The 20,675-nt window shown below is 44.2% G+C and overlaps 1 protein-coding gene across 3 annotated transcripts in view; it reads right to left on the bottom strand.

Annotated features, from left to right (window-relative positions):
• The window catches only part of MIGA2 (mitoguardin 2), a 30,791-nt gene extending 10,133 nt beyond the window's left edge, over nucleotides 1–20,658 (bottom strand). The window contains exons 1-11 of one of the 3 annotated variants that reach the window (XM_077835884.1): nucleotides 20,607–20,658; nucleotides 17,855–18,098; nucleotides 15,528–15,738; nucleotides 13,991–14,103; nucleotides 5,955–6,072; nucleotides 5,388–5,521; nucleotides 3,433–3,547; nucleotides 2,521–2,621; nucleotides 1,978–2,093; nucleotides 1,386–1,458; nucleotides 297–383 (exon numbers count right to left, since the gene is read on the bottom strand). In XM_077835884.1, coding sequence (XP_077692010.1) covers nucleotides 297–383; nucleotides 1,386–1,458; nucleotides 1,978–2,093; nucleotides 2,521–2,621; nucleotides 3,433–3,547; nucleotides 5,388–5,521; nucleotides 5,955–6,072; nucleotides 13,991–14,103; nucleotides 15,528–15,738; nucleotides 17,855–17,950 — 1,164 coding nt within the window. In that variant the 5' untranslated portion in view covers nucleotides 17,951–18,098; nucleotides 20,607–20,658. Of the gene's footprint in view, nucleotides 1–296; nucleotides 384–1,385; nucleotides 1,459–1,977; nucleotides 2,094–2,520; nucleotides 2,622–3,432; nucleotides 3,548–5,387; nucleotides 5,522–5,954; nucleotides 6,073–13,990; nucleotides 14,104–15,527; nucleotides 15,739–15,861; nucleotides 15,928–17,854; nucleotides 18,099–20,606 lie in introns of those variants that run through there. The other 2 variants (XM_077835885.1, XM_077835887.1) reach the window with 2 other exon arrangements.
• Nucleotides 20,659–20,675: the final 17 nt, after the last annotated feature.

Raw genomic sequence — 20,675 nt, 5'->3', positions numbered from 1 at the left:
CCCTCCCAGTGGGCATCAACTGGGAGCCCCCTGGAACCTCTTCCCACTGATGAACCTCAACATCAGTGATGGTGGCTTTGGAGAGGAGATTGCATACAGAGTTTCTCCCAGGAAGAACCAGTGAAGAGAGGGCAAACATGGGAACTGTTTTTTCCCTTTCAAGTGGGTGATCACAGTAATGACAGGGGGAGGGGGAAATCACAGGGATTAACCTGAAATTGGGACTGAGTAACTGTGTCTATAAGGTGCTCATACAAGGTGCAACTGAGTGGTCTCCCACTCATATGCCCTCCTACCTTCTCAGCCTTTGTCATTAATCCTGTCACCATCTGCTTTCCAACCTCCCCAAAAAACAACTGGTTGCTCTCATCCTGCAGAAGGACCTATAAAGAGACCAAAGAAGAATCTTTCACTGATTTCGTAAACATAAGTCCTTATTCCACGACGGTGGAGACAGGAGACAATAGGAGGGTTCCTACATTAGTGAAAGAGCCAAATGTGGATTTCACTTTTTCCTTGGCCTGAGAGCAGACATGAATTTAAATAGTGGAATCTATTTAGCCCAAGGCAATGAGCTCTGTGAAGCCTGTGCTTCTAGTTGACCTACTACCTTCAAGTCACTCAGCAACTCCTCATGTCAACTACTGATTATTCAGAGATGTCGTAAAGAAAAAGTATCCAATCCTCCCTGGCTGGAAAGAGGATCATCACAGTGCTAAGGCTTAAAAAGGTGAGGTGCATAAAAGCAAAACAGAAGGCCGCATGGTAAAGGTGAAGATGAAGTAAAAGACTTCCTTCCTGTAGGATATAGGCCTAGAATGCTGGAAAAGTCTGGGAGTGGCAAGAAAAAGAAAAGTATGTGAGCTCTTGCACTCTGATGATGCAAGGATCTTGGGAGGTACATAGTCACCTGCAGCCTAAAGATATTACTCAAGGAGCTGAGGATAGAAAGCCTTTTAGGCCACAGTCACAGGTACAACTCCAGGCCAGTTACCATCAAGCAGCCTGGGTGAAGCAAGTTTGGTAGTCTCCAGACAGTTCCCAAATAACCAAGAACTTTATTATAAGAACTGCTATATGCAAACCTGGTGTCTGCCTTGGCTACAAAGCCACATCTTGAATGGGCACAGAGCCTGAACTATCCTGTCACTCCTAGAGAAAGGGTTGAAATACATTTTGGGGAAGATGTAGGATAAGGGAAGTTTGCACTGCTGCTTTCTATGCTTTACTTGTTCTGTAGAAGTGGAGGATTTCAGTGTCTAGGACAGGCTTGACAGCCCCTTTTAATTCACAAGGACAGATACTGGAAGTGACACATATTCTAACAGTCAGGAAGCCTCTTAAGTGCAGATGCAACAGAGTTCTGATAGCTAGAAAATTCCTACCTGGAATGCCTGCCTGACACAGTGCAGCTTTGCCAGGAAATCCTGATCATGGTAGCAGCCTAGAAGCTCTGTCCTAAGAGAGGAAAGCAGGATCTTACAAACTCCAGTAACAAGTTTCCTGAAGAGGCAGAGACGATGGTCCTAATTTGGGCTCCTAATTCCCTTAGGCCCCTTTGAAAATCTCAGTAGGCACTAACTGAAACCACTAGCTCCTTTCATGTAAGCCACTGAGCCACTTTCAGGTAGTCATTTTGATCATTACATTCCATAGCTAGATTTGAGCCAACAACCCAGAGGTGAAAGGTGCAGTAGCTCACTGCCCCAGGAAATTAGTAATCTTAGAGTGTTTCTCACAATGAGGATGCATCCAGCCTGAATCAAGTTAAACAAACCCAAGCACCATCTGAAGTCTTGGGCTAGTTAAAACCCCCTTGGAATTTCCAAGCCAACAGAGAAGGTGCTAAAAAACTTCTCTCTCTCAAAATGGTATTCTAACCCCCATGCCAAGCCCTTACTAAGTAACCTGAGGAGTTCATACCTCTAGCTAAAGGAGTCTTGTCATACGGATTGAAGACTCCTTTTAGCACCTCACCTTAGTGTTCTGCATGAAACGCTCCCTTCTTTCACCAACTGTAGAGCTTCTTCGTATGCAGCTGCTGGCTTGGAAAGCTGAAAAGGTATTTTCCCAATCTGGAGGGAGTCAATGAGCTGCAGAGAAAGCAGAAGAGGTCAGAAGAAAATTTTTGTTATATCTGTGCAAACCCTAGACTTCAGAAACAAGAGATTACAGTCTATCAGTTTGAGAAGGCATTGGTATGCACACTTTCACACCAAGACATTCAGACACCACTGAAACTCCCATTCTGATTGGATCACAACTTCCTTAGCCCAGCATGGCCCAATTCCTTCTTCTACTACATCTGTAGTACAAGCCATATTAGTGGGTGCTGCAGCTGCTTTTACAGTACTTTTCTAGCTACTACTACATGCCGCTAGATAAAGTAAACACATGGCCATCTTCATACTCTACCCAGCATTAGGAACATGGCAGAACCACCAGCCTGGGCAAGTTCCCAATGCAGCAAATTAAGTAATGTTCGATTGGTTTATTTACAAAGGATAGAGTTTGAGTCACCTCTGCAGCAGAGAAGAAGGAGTCCTCAGAAGTCAAACTGTCTTCGTCATCTGTCCGAAGTCTCAGTGACCCATCTGTCAGGGGAAGCATGAGAGTTCTCTCTGGAGGGGGCAGAGAAAAGTATATGTTTAGCACTGTATCTCTAAAACTCCATTCCTCCCACCCAGCACACTTTTCCCTATATGCAAGTCCTTATGTGGCAGCAGTGCCCCTTTGTGGCCATCTTGAAATTCCTGTTTATGCATCCGATGAAGTGAGCTGTAGCTCACAAAAGCTTATGCTCAAATAAATTTGTTAGTCTAAGGTGCCACAAGTCCTCCTTTTTTTTTTTTTTTGTCACTTCCCTGACATTCTCAACTAAAGAGATCTAGCAGGCCTTCAGGAGAGACGTATGGTACATGAGGTCTATTAAGAAATAATATGGAGCTAAGCCATTGGCTTCCTAATTCAAATACTGTTTTCCACCGGAAACCTGTATTCTCCTTTAAGTCTTTCTCCCATCAACTCTTATCTACGACTAGGAAAAGAAAAAGGGTCTCAGAACTAGATTCATTAGTTTCCTCAGTCTAGCAGGCAAAGACATAATTTGAAACCCAGGACCAGCAGCTGGTACACTACAACGCACTGCATGTTTCCACTGCTGTTGTTCACAGGTTGCACACAAGTCAAGGTGTTTTATCTTCTTATCTGTCCATCCTATAACACCATTAAACTCAAACGCTGTTGTAACAGCCATCCCTACCCTGCCAGGAGGAATTTGTTGAGGCCTTGGCAAATAAAACATTAGAATTTAATGGAAAGGCTTGATACTCATCTTCTATTAAGATTCTATGGAGCTCAGTTCTACCCCGTGGTGTGGCTTTAGCATATTCTCATGGCTGCACCTATAGTTGACTCCCAGACCCACCTTACCCAGATCTAGCAGCATGCTGTCCGAAGGGAGCGTTGACCCAAATTCTTCCTGAAGGTGATATGCCCGGTGCAAGAGAGATTCAAGCTTCTCTGCAAACTCCTTTTTCTGGGACTCCTGCTTAAACATAAGCAGACACTATCCCTCAATAGCCAGTTGTACTGCTGACATAGCACAATTGTTAGAGATGCTTAAAGCAAAGTACTGACGTGAAATTTTGCATCAACAGTTATGATTTACCAATTCTAGTTAAGTTCATGAACTGAACTAATTAAAGATTCACTTCAGGTTAAACTTGCAATTAAACCAGGGCAGCTTGTATGCAATATACTCCAAATTACAACTTTTTCCTTATGCTGTTTATCCATTTAAGAGGAAATAGTACATTAACCTATCACCTGTAGAAACAGTTATAATGAGCTATCAGTCACAAGGAAAAATTCAATGATCTCAGTCTAGTCTCAAGTAGAGGTTTGTTTATTCCATGAAGTCTGCATTAGTTTGCTCTGTTCACAGGCCAGACACCAGAATAATGCAGATCAACTTCACTGTTATTAGACAGGAGTGAAGTCTGCTGTTAGCACAGTTGTGTAAGATCAGTGAGTGGGTGAAATAAAAGCTTACACAATGTCTACCTTCATTATACTTTGCTTAGATCTTCACTTTCATAGAGATCTAAGCCCTCAGCTAGAAGAGTTAAATAAAACGACCAGGCGTGTTTTGATTATGAAGCAACTCTTTTAATTTAGCTGTAGAAACACAAGGGGACACTTCAAGCACACACAGCAAATATCAAAAAGAATCCAGATTTGACTTGCATAAACATAATAGAACACAAAAGATAAACATCCCACATAATGAAGATACTGGGTTCTGTTTTAGAAGAATCTCAGGGTATGTTACATCAGTATCCCTAACTTCTACAGAGTTCAGAATTTAGCCTCTTTCATTACCTGCAGGTGCTATCTCTTTAGCTATTTAGTCACCACTAAAATATTCTACTTTGGGTGCACCCTTTTATAAGAGCCTTTCCCAGCATGCTCCCTCCTATGGTAGTTGACCCTTTAAATCTGGGGGAGACAGTCAATTGCAGCCTTAGACTGTCCATTTTGTAGGTGACTGGATAAGCCTGCAACTCTCTTCTTCTAAGTGAGTATTTTGGCATGTATTTTCTCTTAACTTTCCCTTTCTCTAATAGCTGAGAGAAAGAGCTCTAATTGTCCATCCTCACATTTGTTTTCCTCTAGTTAGCTTTTCCATTTCAGTACAGTTCAGCACAATCTTGGCCACCAATCTAGCTAGACCCTCCATTTTAAAGGCATTAAAAAGAGAAATAACATTGGGCAAGACAAACTATTCTTAACCTAGTTTGTTGCTGTATTTAACAATAATTAATAATACATAGCTCTTTGTTAACACTTTTCATCTACGGATCTCAAAGTGCTTTACAAAGAAGGTTAGTATTATCCCCATTTTCCAGATGGGGAAATGGAGGCATAAAGAGGTAAGTGATTTGCATAAAGATGCAAAGCTGTGGTGTAGCCAGGAATTGAACCCAGGTCTCTTAAGTCCCAGTGTAGTGTCATAGCCACTAGGCCACACAGGCTTCCCTGTAATGTTCTTTTCCAAGCAATAACTAACTCTGAAGTTTGACAAAGAATCTTCTGTCTTAAGTCACTGTGAGTTTTTACAACTGGTGGAAAACTCACTAGGAAAAAGATTTAGCCAAAAATGTTGGAAACACATCCTCTCTAATTCCAGCAAAGCTATATCATGAAATTACAAGTGGTTACGGATGGGTCCTAGCCATACCAGATACTCCCTTGCCTAGTTCACGCTCCTCCAAACTTGCTTTTCAATGTTTAGTCTCCTACTGATGACCTCCCCTTCTCCCGTCCAGTCTGGCCCTTCACAACGTTCACTGGCTGGATACTGTAGAGGAGAGGTTGGTACGTACCTCAGGCAACTCCTCAGACATAGCTTCTTCATGTTTTTTGTTGTCCCAAGAGACTGGTGTGCTAGTATTGTTTCTCTGCCTTACAGTCAATGCCTGCTCCCACTTCTGCAGCGCCTCTTCAAATAGCTCCATCCCTGGGCAATGCAACAAAACATAAGCAGTGAAATCAGAGCCACTTACACAGCAAAAGGATATAGAAACCAGTAAGATGCCTTGCTCATTTGTGAGGCAGAGTATTCAAGAGAAGAGGGAAGTCTCGTCCCAAACCCATTTGCAGCCTGAACCAATAGAATACAGGGCAGTATCAGATATTTCTTTCCCTTCTGGAGATTGTCTCATTTGGGTTAGGATTCAATGAAATCATCACCATTCCTCATCCAAGGAGACGAAACTGATTTCTCCAGGTGAACAACAGTTTGTTGGTGGAACAATTCTGATGTTAAGCACAGGAGGAGACAGTGTTCATATCTATTGGTGGAGCAAGGACCGAATGAACATGGAGACAGTACTCCAAATCCCTTTATGTTGTGAGAGTAGTCTTTCAGGGTAAGGTTAATTTTTGTTTACCTTGAATATAGAGGTTTTCAGCACTAGAGTCACCAGCTGCTCCAGGATCTTCCATTGCTCTCGTCTCCCAGGGCCCTGTAGATGCTGGTGTTGGGCTGGAAGAGTTCACAGCCACTATCTATCCCGTGAAGAGAGAAGAAAGAACAGCAGCTCCTTTTAGAACTTCCTTCAAGTATGCCGTAGACATAAGGTGTAGACATCATCCTAGCTACTGCTGCTCAGGAAGGTGGATTACCTACAGCAATGGAAAACACCTTCTATCTCTGTAGGAAACATCTACACTATGGCAGCATAGCTATGGGGCCGTAGCTGTGCTGCTGTTATGCCCATAGTGTAGACATGGCCTCAGTCTCTCCTGCAATTTTCAGGGTTGTTTTCAGTATTCTCTTGCTTTTCCAAAGTGAAAATACTGAAGATGTAGATGGCAGGGATATCGGTGCTATGCAATCCAAATCCATTCTAGTTCTGCATGTCCATAAACTTTAGTGCAAGACATTGGTGCTCAACAGCTACCTCACAGGGAGCTGCGGAGGGCCCCAATGCTTCACCAGATCCTAACGCAACAGACAAAATCCATTCACTAGGCAAAGAGTAGGAGTACTTGTGGCACTTCATCCGATGAAGTGAGCTGTAGCTCACGAAAGCTTATGCTCAAATAAATTGGTTAGTCTCTAAGGTGCCACAAGTACTCCTTTTCTTTTTGCGAATACAGACTAACACGGCTGCTACTCTGAAACTAGGCAAACCCTCCTCCAGCCAGGAGCCTGATAACCTCTTTAAACATAAGAAAGCAGTGTTTTTACAATACCATCTACCTGACCCCACTACAAAGCAATGACCAAGCCATGCTCACTTTGGGGTATGTCTACACTTTGAGCTGGGGGTGGGTGATTCCTCAGCTTAAGGAGATACATCTGCACTAGCTTTGATCAAGCTAGTGCGCTAACAATAGAGTTCAGAGTGGTAGCTGTGTTAGCCTGTATCAGCAAAAAGAACAGGAGGACTTGTGGCACCTTAGAGACTAACAAATTTATTTGGGCATAAGCTTTCATGGGCTAAAACCCACTTCATTGGATGCATGGAGTTAGAGTATTGCAACCCCCATCTTTTCATGTTCTCTGTGTGTATGTGTGTATATATATATTCCTACTGTATTTTCCATTCCATGCATCTGGATGAAGTGGGTTTTAGCCCACAAAAGCTTATGCCCAAATAAATTTGTTAGTCTCTAAGGTGCCACAACTATTCCTCGTTCTTTTAACAACAGAGTGTAGCTGCAGAAGGAGGGGCTAGCCACCCCAAGTAGGCGCCCATCAGAGACCATAGGCACATATGATTGGCTCCATCTCTGAAGGCTCCAAGATCTACAGTCTGGGTCATTGGACCTGGTTACTGTGGGCTAGGAATTGTTCTACTGAACTGGTTTAAAACATGGCAATAGTTTGGCTTGTCAGTGTGACGGGCCAAACTATGGAACAACAAAGCTTAAAGAACATGCTTTACTGCGAGTACTGACCTAGGCTAGAAGATTTAACACATTTTGTTCATAGATGTTGTCTGACCAATGGTTGTTCCAAGCTAATTTCTACAACAGCACTTAAGCATAGCTTAAATTTGGCTGTACAGGTATACGTCTTTGAGCTGGGAATCACGCTCTGAGCTCATAGTATAGGCATATCCTTGGCATGCTTGCCTGGAATGCTGGGGAGGGCGACGAAAAAAGGGGAGGAGAGAAACACTAAGACAGTTGCTCCAAGAAGGGGAAGGGAGGAGGGACTGCACGGAAATAAATGGTGGTCCCAAGCCGCACTTAAAGAGGAAGGCAATAGATGGGGAAGCAACTGTAAACAAAAGAGGGAGCAGGTTATCAGTGAAAAATACTAGAGAGAGAATTTGTGCCTGAGATTAACTCCATTCTGTTCTTTCCAATCACATGTTCCTGTGTGGGCAGTGGTGGATTACTGAATGGGCTCATGCCCGGGGGCCCCCTGCAAGCTGGAACTCTGTCCCCCGGCCTCCTCTCCTTCCCCGCAGGGCCCTGCCACCCTGCTCCTCCTCTTCCCCCTTGAGACCCCGCCCCCAGCCAGGCCCAACACAGGAGCTGAGATAGGGTGAGCACTGGGCGTATTCCCCCTATGTGGAGCTGCCCCCCAAGCCCTCTCCTTCCCCCCCGCCCCAGCTCCTCTCCTTCCCACATGGAGCTGGGCCACCCCATCCCAGCCCCTCTCCCTCCCGCGTGGAGCTGGATCCCCAAGACCTCTCCTTCCCCACATTTTACACATGGGTATAGTGAAACACACAGAGGTTAAGTGAATTGCCTACAGTCGAGCACAAAGTGAATCAAGTATAACTGCCAGTTAGAGAACTCAAGAGCCCTAACTGCCAGTTTCCAACACTTACCAATAGATATTATTTCAATAAAAAACCTTATGTCTCAGCTATTACAATATTTGGCACTTAGGCAGAATTCTCTGGCATAATGCTGTATTATGTGTATAGACAGCTGCAACTGTCCACTCACTCACCTGAAACTACAGGCTCCAAAGCTACTGACACAAGTATCAGCTAGGTTATTAATTCAACTGACAAGATGACAACTTTAAGATAGCCACATTTTTAGTGCACTGAATCATTTATTTTCATTCATATTTGTTTCTATGCTGCCTAGTTTATATTGTTTTAGTGTTTGATTCTTTGACATGTAAAGAGACAAGGCTCCCACCCTGAGCAGCTTACAATCTAGTATTTTTCCAATCAATATGTAGCTTATAGTTAGTGTTTTTAAACTTCAAGCTGCTTTATAAAAGCTAACTAATTAATCCTCACTCCTTGCTGGGAGATTAAGTAAGTAAAAATCATTTTATAATGTGGAAACTCAGATAATGCAGTTATGCAACAAGCAAATGATAACCTAGCAAGGAAGAGAACTCATTTTTTTGGCTGAACAGCTTGTGTTCAGTCACTCTGACTACAACAGCTTCTCAAACCACTTAAAACGGAAGGTTTACATCTTGTATCTAAGTTAAACAGGAATAACTGAAGTATTTTAAATCATTACATGTTTTTCTTTATTAAACCAGTTGCAATAAGATAGGCAGTTCTAACTCATTTAAAAAAATAAAGGCAGTAAAATAAAGTTCAGCAACTGTACATGGTTCCTTTGTTGTCTTCAGTAAATACCTGGTTTTCCCCCATAGCCTTTTTTTAAAAAAGACTTTTTCAGCAAGCCCCATACATTATACATAAGCTATGTAGGCTTTTCTCTGCTCCCCTCTCACCCTCACTCAGACTCATTCCTTCCCTATTTGAATGGGCCTTTTAGACAGCCAAAATTCCCCCTCTCTTTTAAATATATATACACACTGCTCCTTTGCTCCCTATATTTGTAATCTTCCCTTCTAGGGGGCCCCTGCGCCCCTCCCCCACCCAATGCGGAGCTGCCCCCACTCCATCCCTTTTTGGCAAAACTGGGCATTTGTCCCCTTTGCTCTTGCCAACTGATGATGATGGACAAATGCCCAGTTTTGCCAAAAAAGTCAGGACGCCCTGGGCAGGGCTTAAAAAGGGCACTATCCTGGCCAAAACAGGATGTATGGTCACCCTCGACTATAGTAAAGAGCCCCCCCGGGCAGCTGTGAGGAGAGAGCAGCCCCTGGCCCGTGTCCCTGCCCCCCAGGACAGGTGGAGGGTCCAGGGCTCCTCACAGCAGCCCAGACTCCCTGTGCAGCTCTTACCATGGCCTGACTTTTGGCCAGACCAGGAGGCAGGGCCATGGGGGGAAGGGGAGGAGCAGGGGATGGGACCCCAGGATGGAGGTGTGGGGGCACCCCCAATGTTCTTTGTGCCCAGGGCCTGAATAAATCTTAAACTGCCTCTGTAGTTGGGGGTTGAGCAGAAGCAAGAGATGCACGTTCTAGGTCTTAGTTCAGTGTGCCTGGCTAGTGCCATAAAAGCATGTTTAGATCTGATATTGCAAGCCATCAGGGCTGGGTTCAAAGGCTGTAGGATACTGACATTGCATGTGATTGTACAGCAGTTGTTTCTAGCCACAGCAAGTCATAAAATATGAGATTTAAAAATCACTTAATTCTGTTTACCACTTTGCTTCCCCACATGCAATTCAGATGTGATTTTAGTTGCTCATCTCTCATGAACCATTATGTTACAATTTATGTTTTGCATTACTGGAAAGTAGGGATTCCAGGTGGTTATGCTGCACTGCTGCTCTAGGGGATGCTATGTGAGGAGGAGGATATGATCTTGGGGATACGGTATGATGTTTTAGAGAAGCTAATTCTGCTCTCCTGTCTTCAGAGCTCAAGGATGGAGTTTCAAGAGCCAAATGAGTTGAAAACTCACCTCAGCAGTTTAATGATAAGGTCTCCTTAATCCCAAGGTCAAGAAAACCAGAAAGAATGATCAGTATTGCCCAGAGCCTGGCTAACACTACAGTTCCATGGAAATAAATTTAATCCTGAACTTCTGGAGGTTGCAAGAAAAAAGACACAGGGTCAACTCTCCCAGGAGCTTACCAAGTATAGAACGGCTTTAGCAAAAGGCTTGGAAGACATTTTGTCAAAGGGAAATGGGGAGTGGAGGAGTCATCAAGCTTACCAGAAGTTAGGGTACGTTTTTGTCTAAAGTGAATTCTCTTCTCTCTGTGAACCTACATATCTCTTAAATCCACTTCTTACTGTGCTTTCTAACTCATCCCGCTGGTGAATCCTGATTTACAGAACAGCAGAGTAGCACTCGAGAAGTAACTAGTACAAAACATAAGGGGGAAATCTCAGCAGCCCTGCACTCCCCTTGCCAAAAACATGCTGGAGAGCAGAACGGCTCACTTGTTTGGAGAGTATTTGACTGTACGTGAAAAAATATATAGATTCAGAAGTCGTTCTAACTATAAATCGTACGTTTTAAAGAAGTCAAACTGCATTTGAATCGCTTTTCTATTGTAGATGGAGTCCACTTACCCTGCCTTGCACAAAGCTGAGGCCCAAGGTTTTGAGTCCAAGTATGCTAGAGAATATACCTGTCTCCAAATAGGTACTGCACTCACCATGTTTCAGAAGCAGGAATGGAATCTATCTGGTGTCTCCCTTCCAGTCTACCTACTATGAAATGACTGGTGGTGAATGTGAGAGGGCAGAGCCTGCCCCTGCACTTTAGCAGCCTTACAGGAACCTACCACCAAACAATAGCACCAATGATTAGTTTCCCCACCCCTGTTCACCTTAACAAGGTGGGAACTTCTGAAGGTAAGAATAGAAACTGCTTCACCTACCATCCCCTCCCCCTCTTCAGGACCTTTGGCTAAAGCAATGGTGTCAAACCCTTGGTCCACAAACAGGATCTAGCCACCTTGCATATGCAGATTCTGAAGAATCTCCACTTCCATTTAAAAAGTGGTTTCTAACCCTCAGGACTGTAAAGAAATAACAAAGACTTTTAAAATGTGTCCCTAGTATTTAAGTGCAAGCCTGAATCCACAGGCAGCCTCAAACAGCCACTCCAAGAGGTGTGAACTCCCTCCACGCCACACATTAATCTTGTTTACTGTAATCTTGACAGTACTTTAAAGGCCAGAGTTAGCTTTATCATTGCAGATCCTTTTGTCAGATGCAATGGGGAAGGAGGTGGAAGGGAAGTCCAGAGTGTGGGAACTGGGAGTTACTGCAGAGAAGGAAATGCAAAGGGAATAAAAGGAAAGAAAGACACAAGAGTGGGGAAGGAAAGAGAGAGACACACACAGGAGATGGAAAAGAAATAAAGGGCAGAAACAGCAGTTGTCTTAAAAATGGACATCTTCCCCCTGAGCAATGCTAAATGTGACAATAGGGTACTGAACTAATACACAATGATCACAAGTAAAAATTTAGTTACTACATAAATTCAGATTCTACCTTTGATCTCTATGCAACCTCCCCTTGACATCAGTGGGAGCTGTGAATAGAGCCAAGTATCTGATCCTAAACGTATATCTGTACCTATGAACCAGATTTAAAAATGGAATTCAGGTCTCCCCCCAAGTCAGTTTGATATCCCTAGGTTAGAGGCAAATATATACCATGTAGAAACCCCTATTCGTGTCTCTCACAAACATCAGAAGTGGATCTTGGAGTGGCTCTGTATTCACCCATTACAGAAGTGTTTCACCCTAAGTTTCCCCAATAAAATAGGTCAAGGTTCCAAAACTAGCTTTCAGTGGAAGATCATTTTTCTGCTATTCTCCCCCACCACATCAAATTAACTAGCCCAATTGTTTGGGAACAGTGCAGTCTGGCAACATGGAAGGGGGGTTTGTTCCCACCCATCCTTTCTCTGAAACCAAGAGTACCAGGGAATGAGAGAAGAAACACATCCATGGGAAAGAGGGGGGGCTACCCGCCACCCCCACTCCGTCAGTTTGCTGCTTAGCCATTGGCTTGGTAAAAGGTGATGGAGCCAGCTCACTGGCTGTTGTGTGCCCCCCACCACCCGCCTTGCCTATTTGAGCTAAGCCCTGACTTTTTTACTCACTCTCCAGTTAGCTGTGATCTGTGCAACATGGAGACTTTGGAGTGGCAGGGGGTTATTCCCACCCACCCTTTCTCTGAGACAAAGAAAAATGACATGTACATCTATTTGGTAACTTCTGCTGTTGGCTGGGAATGGGCAAAAAGATGGAAAAGTCTTGAGCTATATAACCAGTTCTTCTCCTATGGATGAAGGGAGAGGCTGACAGGAGAATTGAAGGAGTTAGTGTGGAGCTAGAAAATTAGATTTTACAAACTAAGGTTTTACAAACTCACTGCCTAAATCTTCCTATGCTTCAGTTGGATTGGTAGTAGATCTAACGAGTAACTTCCACTTGAATGCCTTGTCTATCCTGGCAGCTTTCAGGAAGTCTCCCACTGTTTCACAGCCCCACTCATGGGAGCACTAGTGTAGACAAGACACAGCATCATTTAGACCTGTTCTGAATAGAGTTAGATAACACGGTGATAGAAATGCTGGCATCCAGACTGCACTCGCAATGGAGCTATACTGCTGGGAGATCTGACAATGGCCAGTGTAGACCTAGTATATGGTATAAGCAATGTCTACATTATTAGCTGTCTTTTTTTGAGCCTGTTTGCACTGGGGAGATGTTTTAAAATCGTTTGAAGACATTGTATAGACCCAGTTTTATGAGGCTTAAGGTAGTTTGACCTGAATCATTTTTTTTCTGGTCCAGGCTACTTTAAAAGGACTAAAATAGGATCTGTGCTACAGCACAAAGCAGTTTTAATGTTGGTTAGAAAGTTTCCTAGCAGAAGAAGGGTCCTAAACATCTACACTTTGTACATAAGCTGCACTGGTGCAGGCTGCAGTGATTATGTTGAACCAACATCTACTCTCTCTGCTATAAAGCACTCCTTTTCTTACCTTGGTCATTGGGGACATCCCAAAATGGCCAGGTACAGTATCACAATTGGTTTTTAGCTCTGGCTGATCTCCAATCAGTAGCCACTAAAATCCTATTGGAATTGACATTTGGAGGGGTGAGGAATAAAGCATACTGGTAATCAGAATGATGGAATTTTAAGGGCCAATACCTCAACCTGCAGGGCTACAAAACCTGACATAAAACAAATTGTTTTCAGGACAAGTAAATTCCACCCACTCTGCTGGTCCTGGATGACTAATAACAATCTTCAAAAAGAAAAGGAGTACTTGTGGCACCTTAGAGACTAACCAATTTATTTGAGCATGAGCTTTCGTGAGCTACAGCTCACTTCATCAGATGCATACCGTGGAAACTGCAGCAAAGTCTGCTGCAGTTTCCACGGTATGCATCTGATGAAGTGAGCTGTAGCTCACGAAAGCTCATGCTCAAATAAATTGGTTAGTCTCTAAGGTGCCACAAGTACTCCTTTTCTTTTTGCGAATACAGACTAACACGGCTGTTACTCTGAAACCTGTCAATAACAATCTTGTTAAGTGTAGGCAGGTAGGTGCGACTCCTTCCTCTGCTGGCTAGAGCAGACAGCAATGGTGTTAGGGTCTCTTACCGAGGCTAGGCTGTGGGAGGAGCTGGAATGTTTGCTTGGCTCAATAGAGGAAATCCCGCTGAGTGTGTCATTGCTCTTGCTGCTAGGACTTTGTACTCTCCTGCTGGAGTATCCTGTAATTGGAAGGGTGGTAAAAACAAGCCTTTAGGTCTTCCCACTCTGTTTACAGCAATCAGAAAAGGGAACCTATGCAATCAGATGTGGTGTAGCTCACTCTAGTCTGTCCTGTGCTGCCCCAGGTTAGTACCACTGGAAGAAGGGTCTCCAGAAGGCTGCTGAGAGGGCAGTGCCATCTCCAGAAGAATCAGTTCTCAGTGAGGTGAGAAAGGTAGCAGTCACAGAAAAATCTGGTTCAAAGCAAAATGGCTTCATTGCAGTCCTGGATGATGAGGGGAACTGTGATTAGTTAATGACAGAGCACAGATCTGCTGAGTTAAGGAATGTGCAGAAGGAGGAGGAAGCGTATTTCTAATAGCTACAGCTGGGAGTCAGCTTTGTCACCTTGGGCAAGTCACTTAACCCCTGACTCAGTTTCCCCATCAAATATGGAACTATGAATACTTATTCACCTCTTTGGATGAAAGGACGTACGCAAGTGGAAAGTGTTATGAGAGAAATAATATGCATCAATGCCTCACTTCTCTCCTGCCATGTACAGTGCTAAAATAAGCGTCGTTAGTGCAAACACAGCAGCAAACTTGCCAGTATACAGCCAGCAAACTTGCTTGACTTCATAATTAATGTTTTTATAGAGCTTCATAATTTCACAGAGCTGTACAGACAATAATTAATCCTCACAACACCCCCTGCGGTAGCTGGGTAATTGTTAGTTCCATTTTACAGATGGGGAACCAAGAGAGCAGTGAAGTGACATGGGCAAGTCACACAGCAAGTTAGTGGGAAAGCTGGGTTTAAAACACAACCTCCTGACTCCCAGTCCTGTCCTCATTCCTCCAGACTACATCGCCTCCTTAACTGCTTCCAAGGACTGCTGAAGGTGATTTCAGGGCAGGGCTGCCAATGCCCATGCTTTGGGCAGATGACGTTAGCAATCTGTCAGAAACCCACTGCCACGCCTAATAGGCATCAAATGGAGCAAATCATGGTCAACAAGATCAATACACAGATGTGGGTTGTGGATCACTGCATGCATATAGTCACACACATCGAGTGAAAGTATTGCACAGTGGGGTCGATAGTCTCCTTTTGTATTAAAGTTGATGGCAATAGCAAACTCCACTGTAAAGCCCTGCAGCCACTTTTCAATCACTTGTGCTCTAGGGTAATGATTTTGCCTATTCTATCTATTCTGCATTGTGGCTCCGATTAGGCTACTGTCTGATTAGTTTTGCCTCCCAGTCTCATTCTTCCTCTGTATAGTGTTTTGAACCACTTTAGCAACCTGATCTACCCATCTGCTTGGAACTACCTGGGCTTCTGTCCTACAGTTTTTTCCTCCCAGCCAATAATGCTTACACAAAGGTTCCTTTAACATTGCATTGCATCTTCCCCCAGCAACTGCTTTTGCAATACCAACCTTTTTTCACTGAAGGGACCTTCTTGGTTGGTAAAGAGAGGGCAGGGACTCCTCCAGGCTTAATGCCACACTTTTCTGGGGTGATCTGTCTCTTTCGACGTCGACGCCGCTTCAGCTGGTGTGCGGCAAGAGCTATGGCAACTGTCCCAAGAGCCGTAGCAAACAGCACCTTCCTCAGGCCTGGGGAGAGCCTCAGCTGAGAGAAGACAGACTTTAAACACAAGAGATATAAGAAAGCAACAATGTAACACCACCTGCACCACCCATTTGTACAGCAGTTTTAATCCAGGACAGCTAGGACCAAAAGGTGCTTTACAGGCACCGATTTACCCACCAGTGAAATGTAGACATCCATGGGATAGAACGCAGCAACTGTTCAATAGTGCCCAGCAACGCTAAACTGTTCAGGACAAGATGTGAAGGAGAGAATATCTTATTGGATAGACTGCAGATAGAATTAGAGTCCTATAGGATTTACATGCTGTGCTTTCTGTATAATCATTTCAGATGAGATCTTGAAACCTCCGGGGCTGCCTTCTCTATGTGGATATTAAAGATCCCATGGCATTTTTCACAAGAGAAGGAGTTTGGCTCAGCAATCCTGCTCAGAAGATTCTAGGTCCAGACTAACAAACCAGAAGTGAAATCCTAGCCCCACTGAAGTCTATAGCAAAAACTCCCAATGACTTCACTGGGGACTGGATTTCACCCACGCACATATCAGTTATACTACAGATGCTACAAATTATTTTACGTCCAGCTAAAAGGGATGGGGAGTGGAGGGGACGATATACATGTCCCACTACAGTGTTCTGAATGAGTTCCATCATTTTCCAGGCAGAGGTACCTGAGACACCATTCTGAGGACTAAGAGGTGGTAGATGGCATGTTCAGGAAGGCCTAGACAGCTGGGAGGTGGGTTAGGTCTGGGCCATTTAGGGCCTGATTTAAAGCTCCTGTAGTCAAGTTAAGTCTTCACAATAAAATCTTAAATGCAAAATAGCAGTACATTTATTATTAGGAAAGCACTTACTGTAATACTGATATGTGAGACAGTTACTGTTATTAACCTCAACTCTGGATTTCCTAATTTTGGGGCAGTTAGTCTTATCCCTACTGTTGCATTAGTATATTTTTCCATTTATGATAACAAAAACTATATCTGAGTGTCTCTAAAGATGACCCAAAGGTTCTGCTTGGTACAGAGAAAAGTGGGGTGAATAGCATGTGGCATTAGCAATTTTGGAGTTATGACAGTGTCACACCTCCATAATTCTAACCCCCACTTTTCCAGATGTTTATAAAACTAGCTGTTACACTTGGGACTAAAATTTCAATTTCTACTTGGCCAAAGGTGACCTTTTTTTAAAAAAAAGTCAGTACAATTGTGATCAGCCCAATGAGTTATCAAAATTTGGTGTTTCCACAAAAACTCTGGCTCTTGGAACACAGAGCACTATACACCGAATGTTCTCTACAGAGCAAAAAGAAAAGGAGGACTTGTGGCACCTTAGAGACTAACAAATTTATTTGATGCATCCGATGAAGTGAGCTGTAGCCCACGAAAGCTTATGGTCAAATAAATGTGTTAACCTCTAAGGTGCCACAAGTACTCCTTTTCTTTTTGCGAATACAGACTAACACGGCTGCTACTCTGAAACCTCTACAGAGCAGTTTCTGTACAGTGCCCATTCCTTTCCCCAGCAACTATACTTGCCTGCAAATCCTCAACTTTCCTGCTACCCTTCCCTACTTCACAGCTAAATTCCCCTCTCTGTTTGATACTTATATGGCCCCCCATCACTGCAGTAGCTGAGCACCTCACAATCTTTAATGTACTTATTCTCACAACACCCTTGTGAGATAGGGAAGTTCTATTATCCCCATTTTACAGATGACAAACTGAGACACAGAGAGGCTAAATGACTTGTCCGGGGTTATGCAGGTATAGCAGGGAATTGAACCCAGGTCTCCCAAGGCCTAGATTATGATCTTAGCCACTGGACCAGCCTTCCTCTCAACACACCCCCTCCCCACTGCCAAACCCACCTTCAAAGCTTCCCCAACAAGTGTCCCCCTTCCCTCTCATCTGCAAGATGCTCCCCAAACCTCCCCAGATGACACCTGACCTCTTGAAAAGGCCTCTATTCCCAATTCCTCAAATAAGTGCAATCACCCCATAGCAACTGTTAAATCCTCCCTTTCTCTTGCCCCAGCACCACCCTGTTATTTCTGTTCATCACCCTCCAAAACAACTGCCGCAGACAGCCCTGTAAAAGAAAACCCCAAATAACTCTGCAGAAAATCCAGCTGTGTTTTTTTTTTACCTGCCCAAATGTTGTGTAAAGAAACACAGGGATTTCTGCCACTGTCATTGCCAAGGCTTGGATGATGGACATTCCCTCCGTTCTCTGAAAGGCCATGTCTGAATGAGGCTCAGAGTATCCACAGGAGTCAGTGTGGGGGAAGGACACTTATGGGAACTGCTCAGAGAGTTCACAAAGAAATCCAACTTTGTTTCAAAATGTGCCTCGGGATTCCAGAATCAGTCTCCAACTGGGAATTTTCTCTCTGCAAGGAAGAGGAAAAAATATGGTAAATAGTAGCAAGAACAGTACAATCTCCTGTGATAAAGAAATTTCCGTACAATGCATCTGAAAGCACGTTACAATCCATTTAAAATAGCAAGACAACTATAATGGGATAAACCACAGAAGAGAGATATTCAGCTTATTTTTATAAACAGTGATGTCTGCCTCTCAACCAAAACAAGGATGAGAATTCCCAATCCAAGTAGCTCTGGAGCTTGCGACCCCAAAGATTTTTAGACTAGATCAATGGCCCAATCTACGAGGGATGAGGAAGTATGTTAGCTGAATGGCTTTTATAGTAGATCAGGGTCAATTGGTTTAAATACAGTTTTGCTGGCCAATGTGGACAGCAGCCAAGTCACTTTACAATCAGATTGAAACAAAACTGCTTTAGCTCAGGCACAGAACTAAGCTACAACAGGTTTGTTTATTTTTAATAGAATATTATTATAACACTTTTTGGCCATAGCCAGAGTGTCCAACCACCTGCCAGTTCAACCACAGCCACATTTAAGCTATGCTTAAGTACAGTTGTGGACAAACTAGCTGTGAACAAGCACTGTTCAGCCAGCATGTATCACCAAAATGTGTTAAATATTATAGCCTTGGTCTGTACCTTGACTAAAGCATGTTCTTTAAATCTGGTTATTCCATTGTTTGGCCCCGTTTCACTAACAAGCCAAACTTGTCATGTTTTAAACCAGTTCAGTAAAACAATTCCTAGCCCACAGTAACCAAGTCCAATGACCTAGACATAAGATCTTTGAGCCTCCAGGATGCAGCCAATCAGATTTGGAAGCTGAGTTATGCATAAGCGTAGCTTTTAAATGCAGATGAAAGTGAAAAGTAGGAAGGGTCTAGAATACACAGGTCTAAACAGATAGAAATGTTTTCCATGGCAACAGAACAATTTTGTATTAAATACAAAATTTAGTCAATATATATATCGAGAAAACAACTTGAGAATTTGAATACATGCAGGACTTGAGTACATGCATCTGCTAATCCATAGAGTGATGGGTTACAGCAATCCAGCCTGCAAGTTATCAAAGCGTGGATTGCCTTCTCTGCATTGCCTCAGACAGCACAAGCCAAAGCGCAGTGGTGTTACTCGGACTGTAAAAGGAAAATCTGTTTGGAACAGCAAAACGTGACCTTCAAATGGCAGAATTAGATATAAAAGAACACCAAAAATACTGATAGCAGCAATGAAAAATAATAACTGGATCACAACTGTAACAACTGCCTAAAGGGCAACAGCATGTAATGAGACCAAAGGCCAAAAACTGTCTTACTATTTTCAAACTTAAAAAAAACATCTGATACCCAACTCTGGAGGCTGGTAACACAGACAACAGCAACACATATTGCTTCAATTATATCAGCAGAGAAAGCATAAGCAACAAAGTATAGGACAGTTATTTTCTTATGACATTCCAGTAGAGTCCTAGACAAAAGTTAACAAAGAATGCAGTATACCCTCCTGGGCTATAAGCTTAAGGCAATTAATATGTCTTTTGAGAAAATTAAGGATTTTAAAGGGTCAGGTCTTTTGGAATTACTTTGTTTTATGGTTTGATTTATTACTATTGTAATAATTTAAGGCGATTTAATTTCTCGTGTCCATTATTGCGGGATGCTGGGTTCAATTACTTATAAAGCATAAATTTAAAACTGATGCAAACTATTTTCAGGGACACAGTAAGTCAGATACCGTACCCCAGAAACCCTTTCTGATATTGCCTGAGGTGCCCTAATACAAAGCTGAGCATGGGTCACCAACCTCCTTGGGTACTCTCTTATAAGCCATTAGGTAGATACTTCCCCAGCACAAACTCCCATAAACTCTAGCAGTGGGGGGCATCTCCCGCAGTGCTCTGTTATGAACCCCACTGTGGGAACCTAACCCTGCTGCTGCCCCCTCCTAACTTTCAGTGTTGCACAGACGCTGCTCCAAAGCTGCTCCTTTCTGGCTGCCTCCTTCTAGCCCCAGAATCAATTCCACGGTGCAGCATCCACCTCCCTGCCCTATGAAGGCACCCAGCTCCCCTAGCGTCTAACCCTGGCCTCCCCACCAAGGCTGCAGCGGCACAAACCCCACCGAGGCCGGCGCAAATCGGCCACTTCCGTGGCGGCTCCATGCCAAACCCCAGCGCGGCACAGCCCCGTCCCCAGGGCGCACCCCAGCCCCCCCGGCCCGCCACCGATCCCCAGCGCAGCGAGCACGGCACGAACCCCCGGCCCCGCGCTGGGCAGCCCCCGGGCAGCTGTCCCGGGGGGCCGAGAGGTGCTGGGGGGCTGCGCCAACCCAGCCCGGGGCTGCTCGCCCCGCTGGTCCCTATTGCCCCTGGCCCCATCGAGTCCCCCCTACAGCAGAGAGACAGTAACCCTCCCCTCCGCGCGAATGGAAGAGTCCGCATCCCCCGGCACCCCGGGCGCTACCACCCCCAACAGGGGGAGCCCGCAGCCCTGGCTGAGCCGTTCTCACCCAGGCACATCCCATGGCTTCGGAAGGGCAGCGTCTCCTTCCCCTACGCGCCGCAGCCTAGCCTGACAG

Source organism: Eretmochelys imbricata, chromosome 16, assembly GCF_965152235.1.
Source record: "Eretmochelys imbricata isolate rEreImb1 chromosome 16, rEreImb1.hap1, whole genome shotgun sequence".
NCBI classification, from domain to species: Eukaryota; Metazoa; Chordata; order Testudines; family Cheloniidae; genus Eretmochelys; species Eretmochelys imbricata.
Note: the sequence above shows the minus strand (reverse complement) of the source record. Positions and strands in the feature narration are given on the sequence as shown.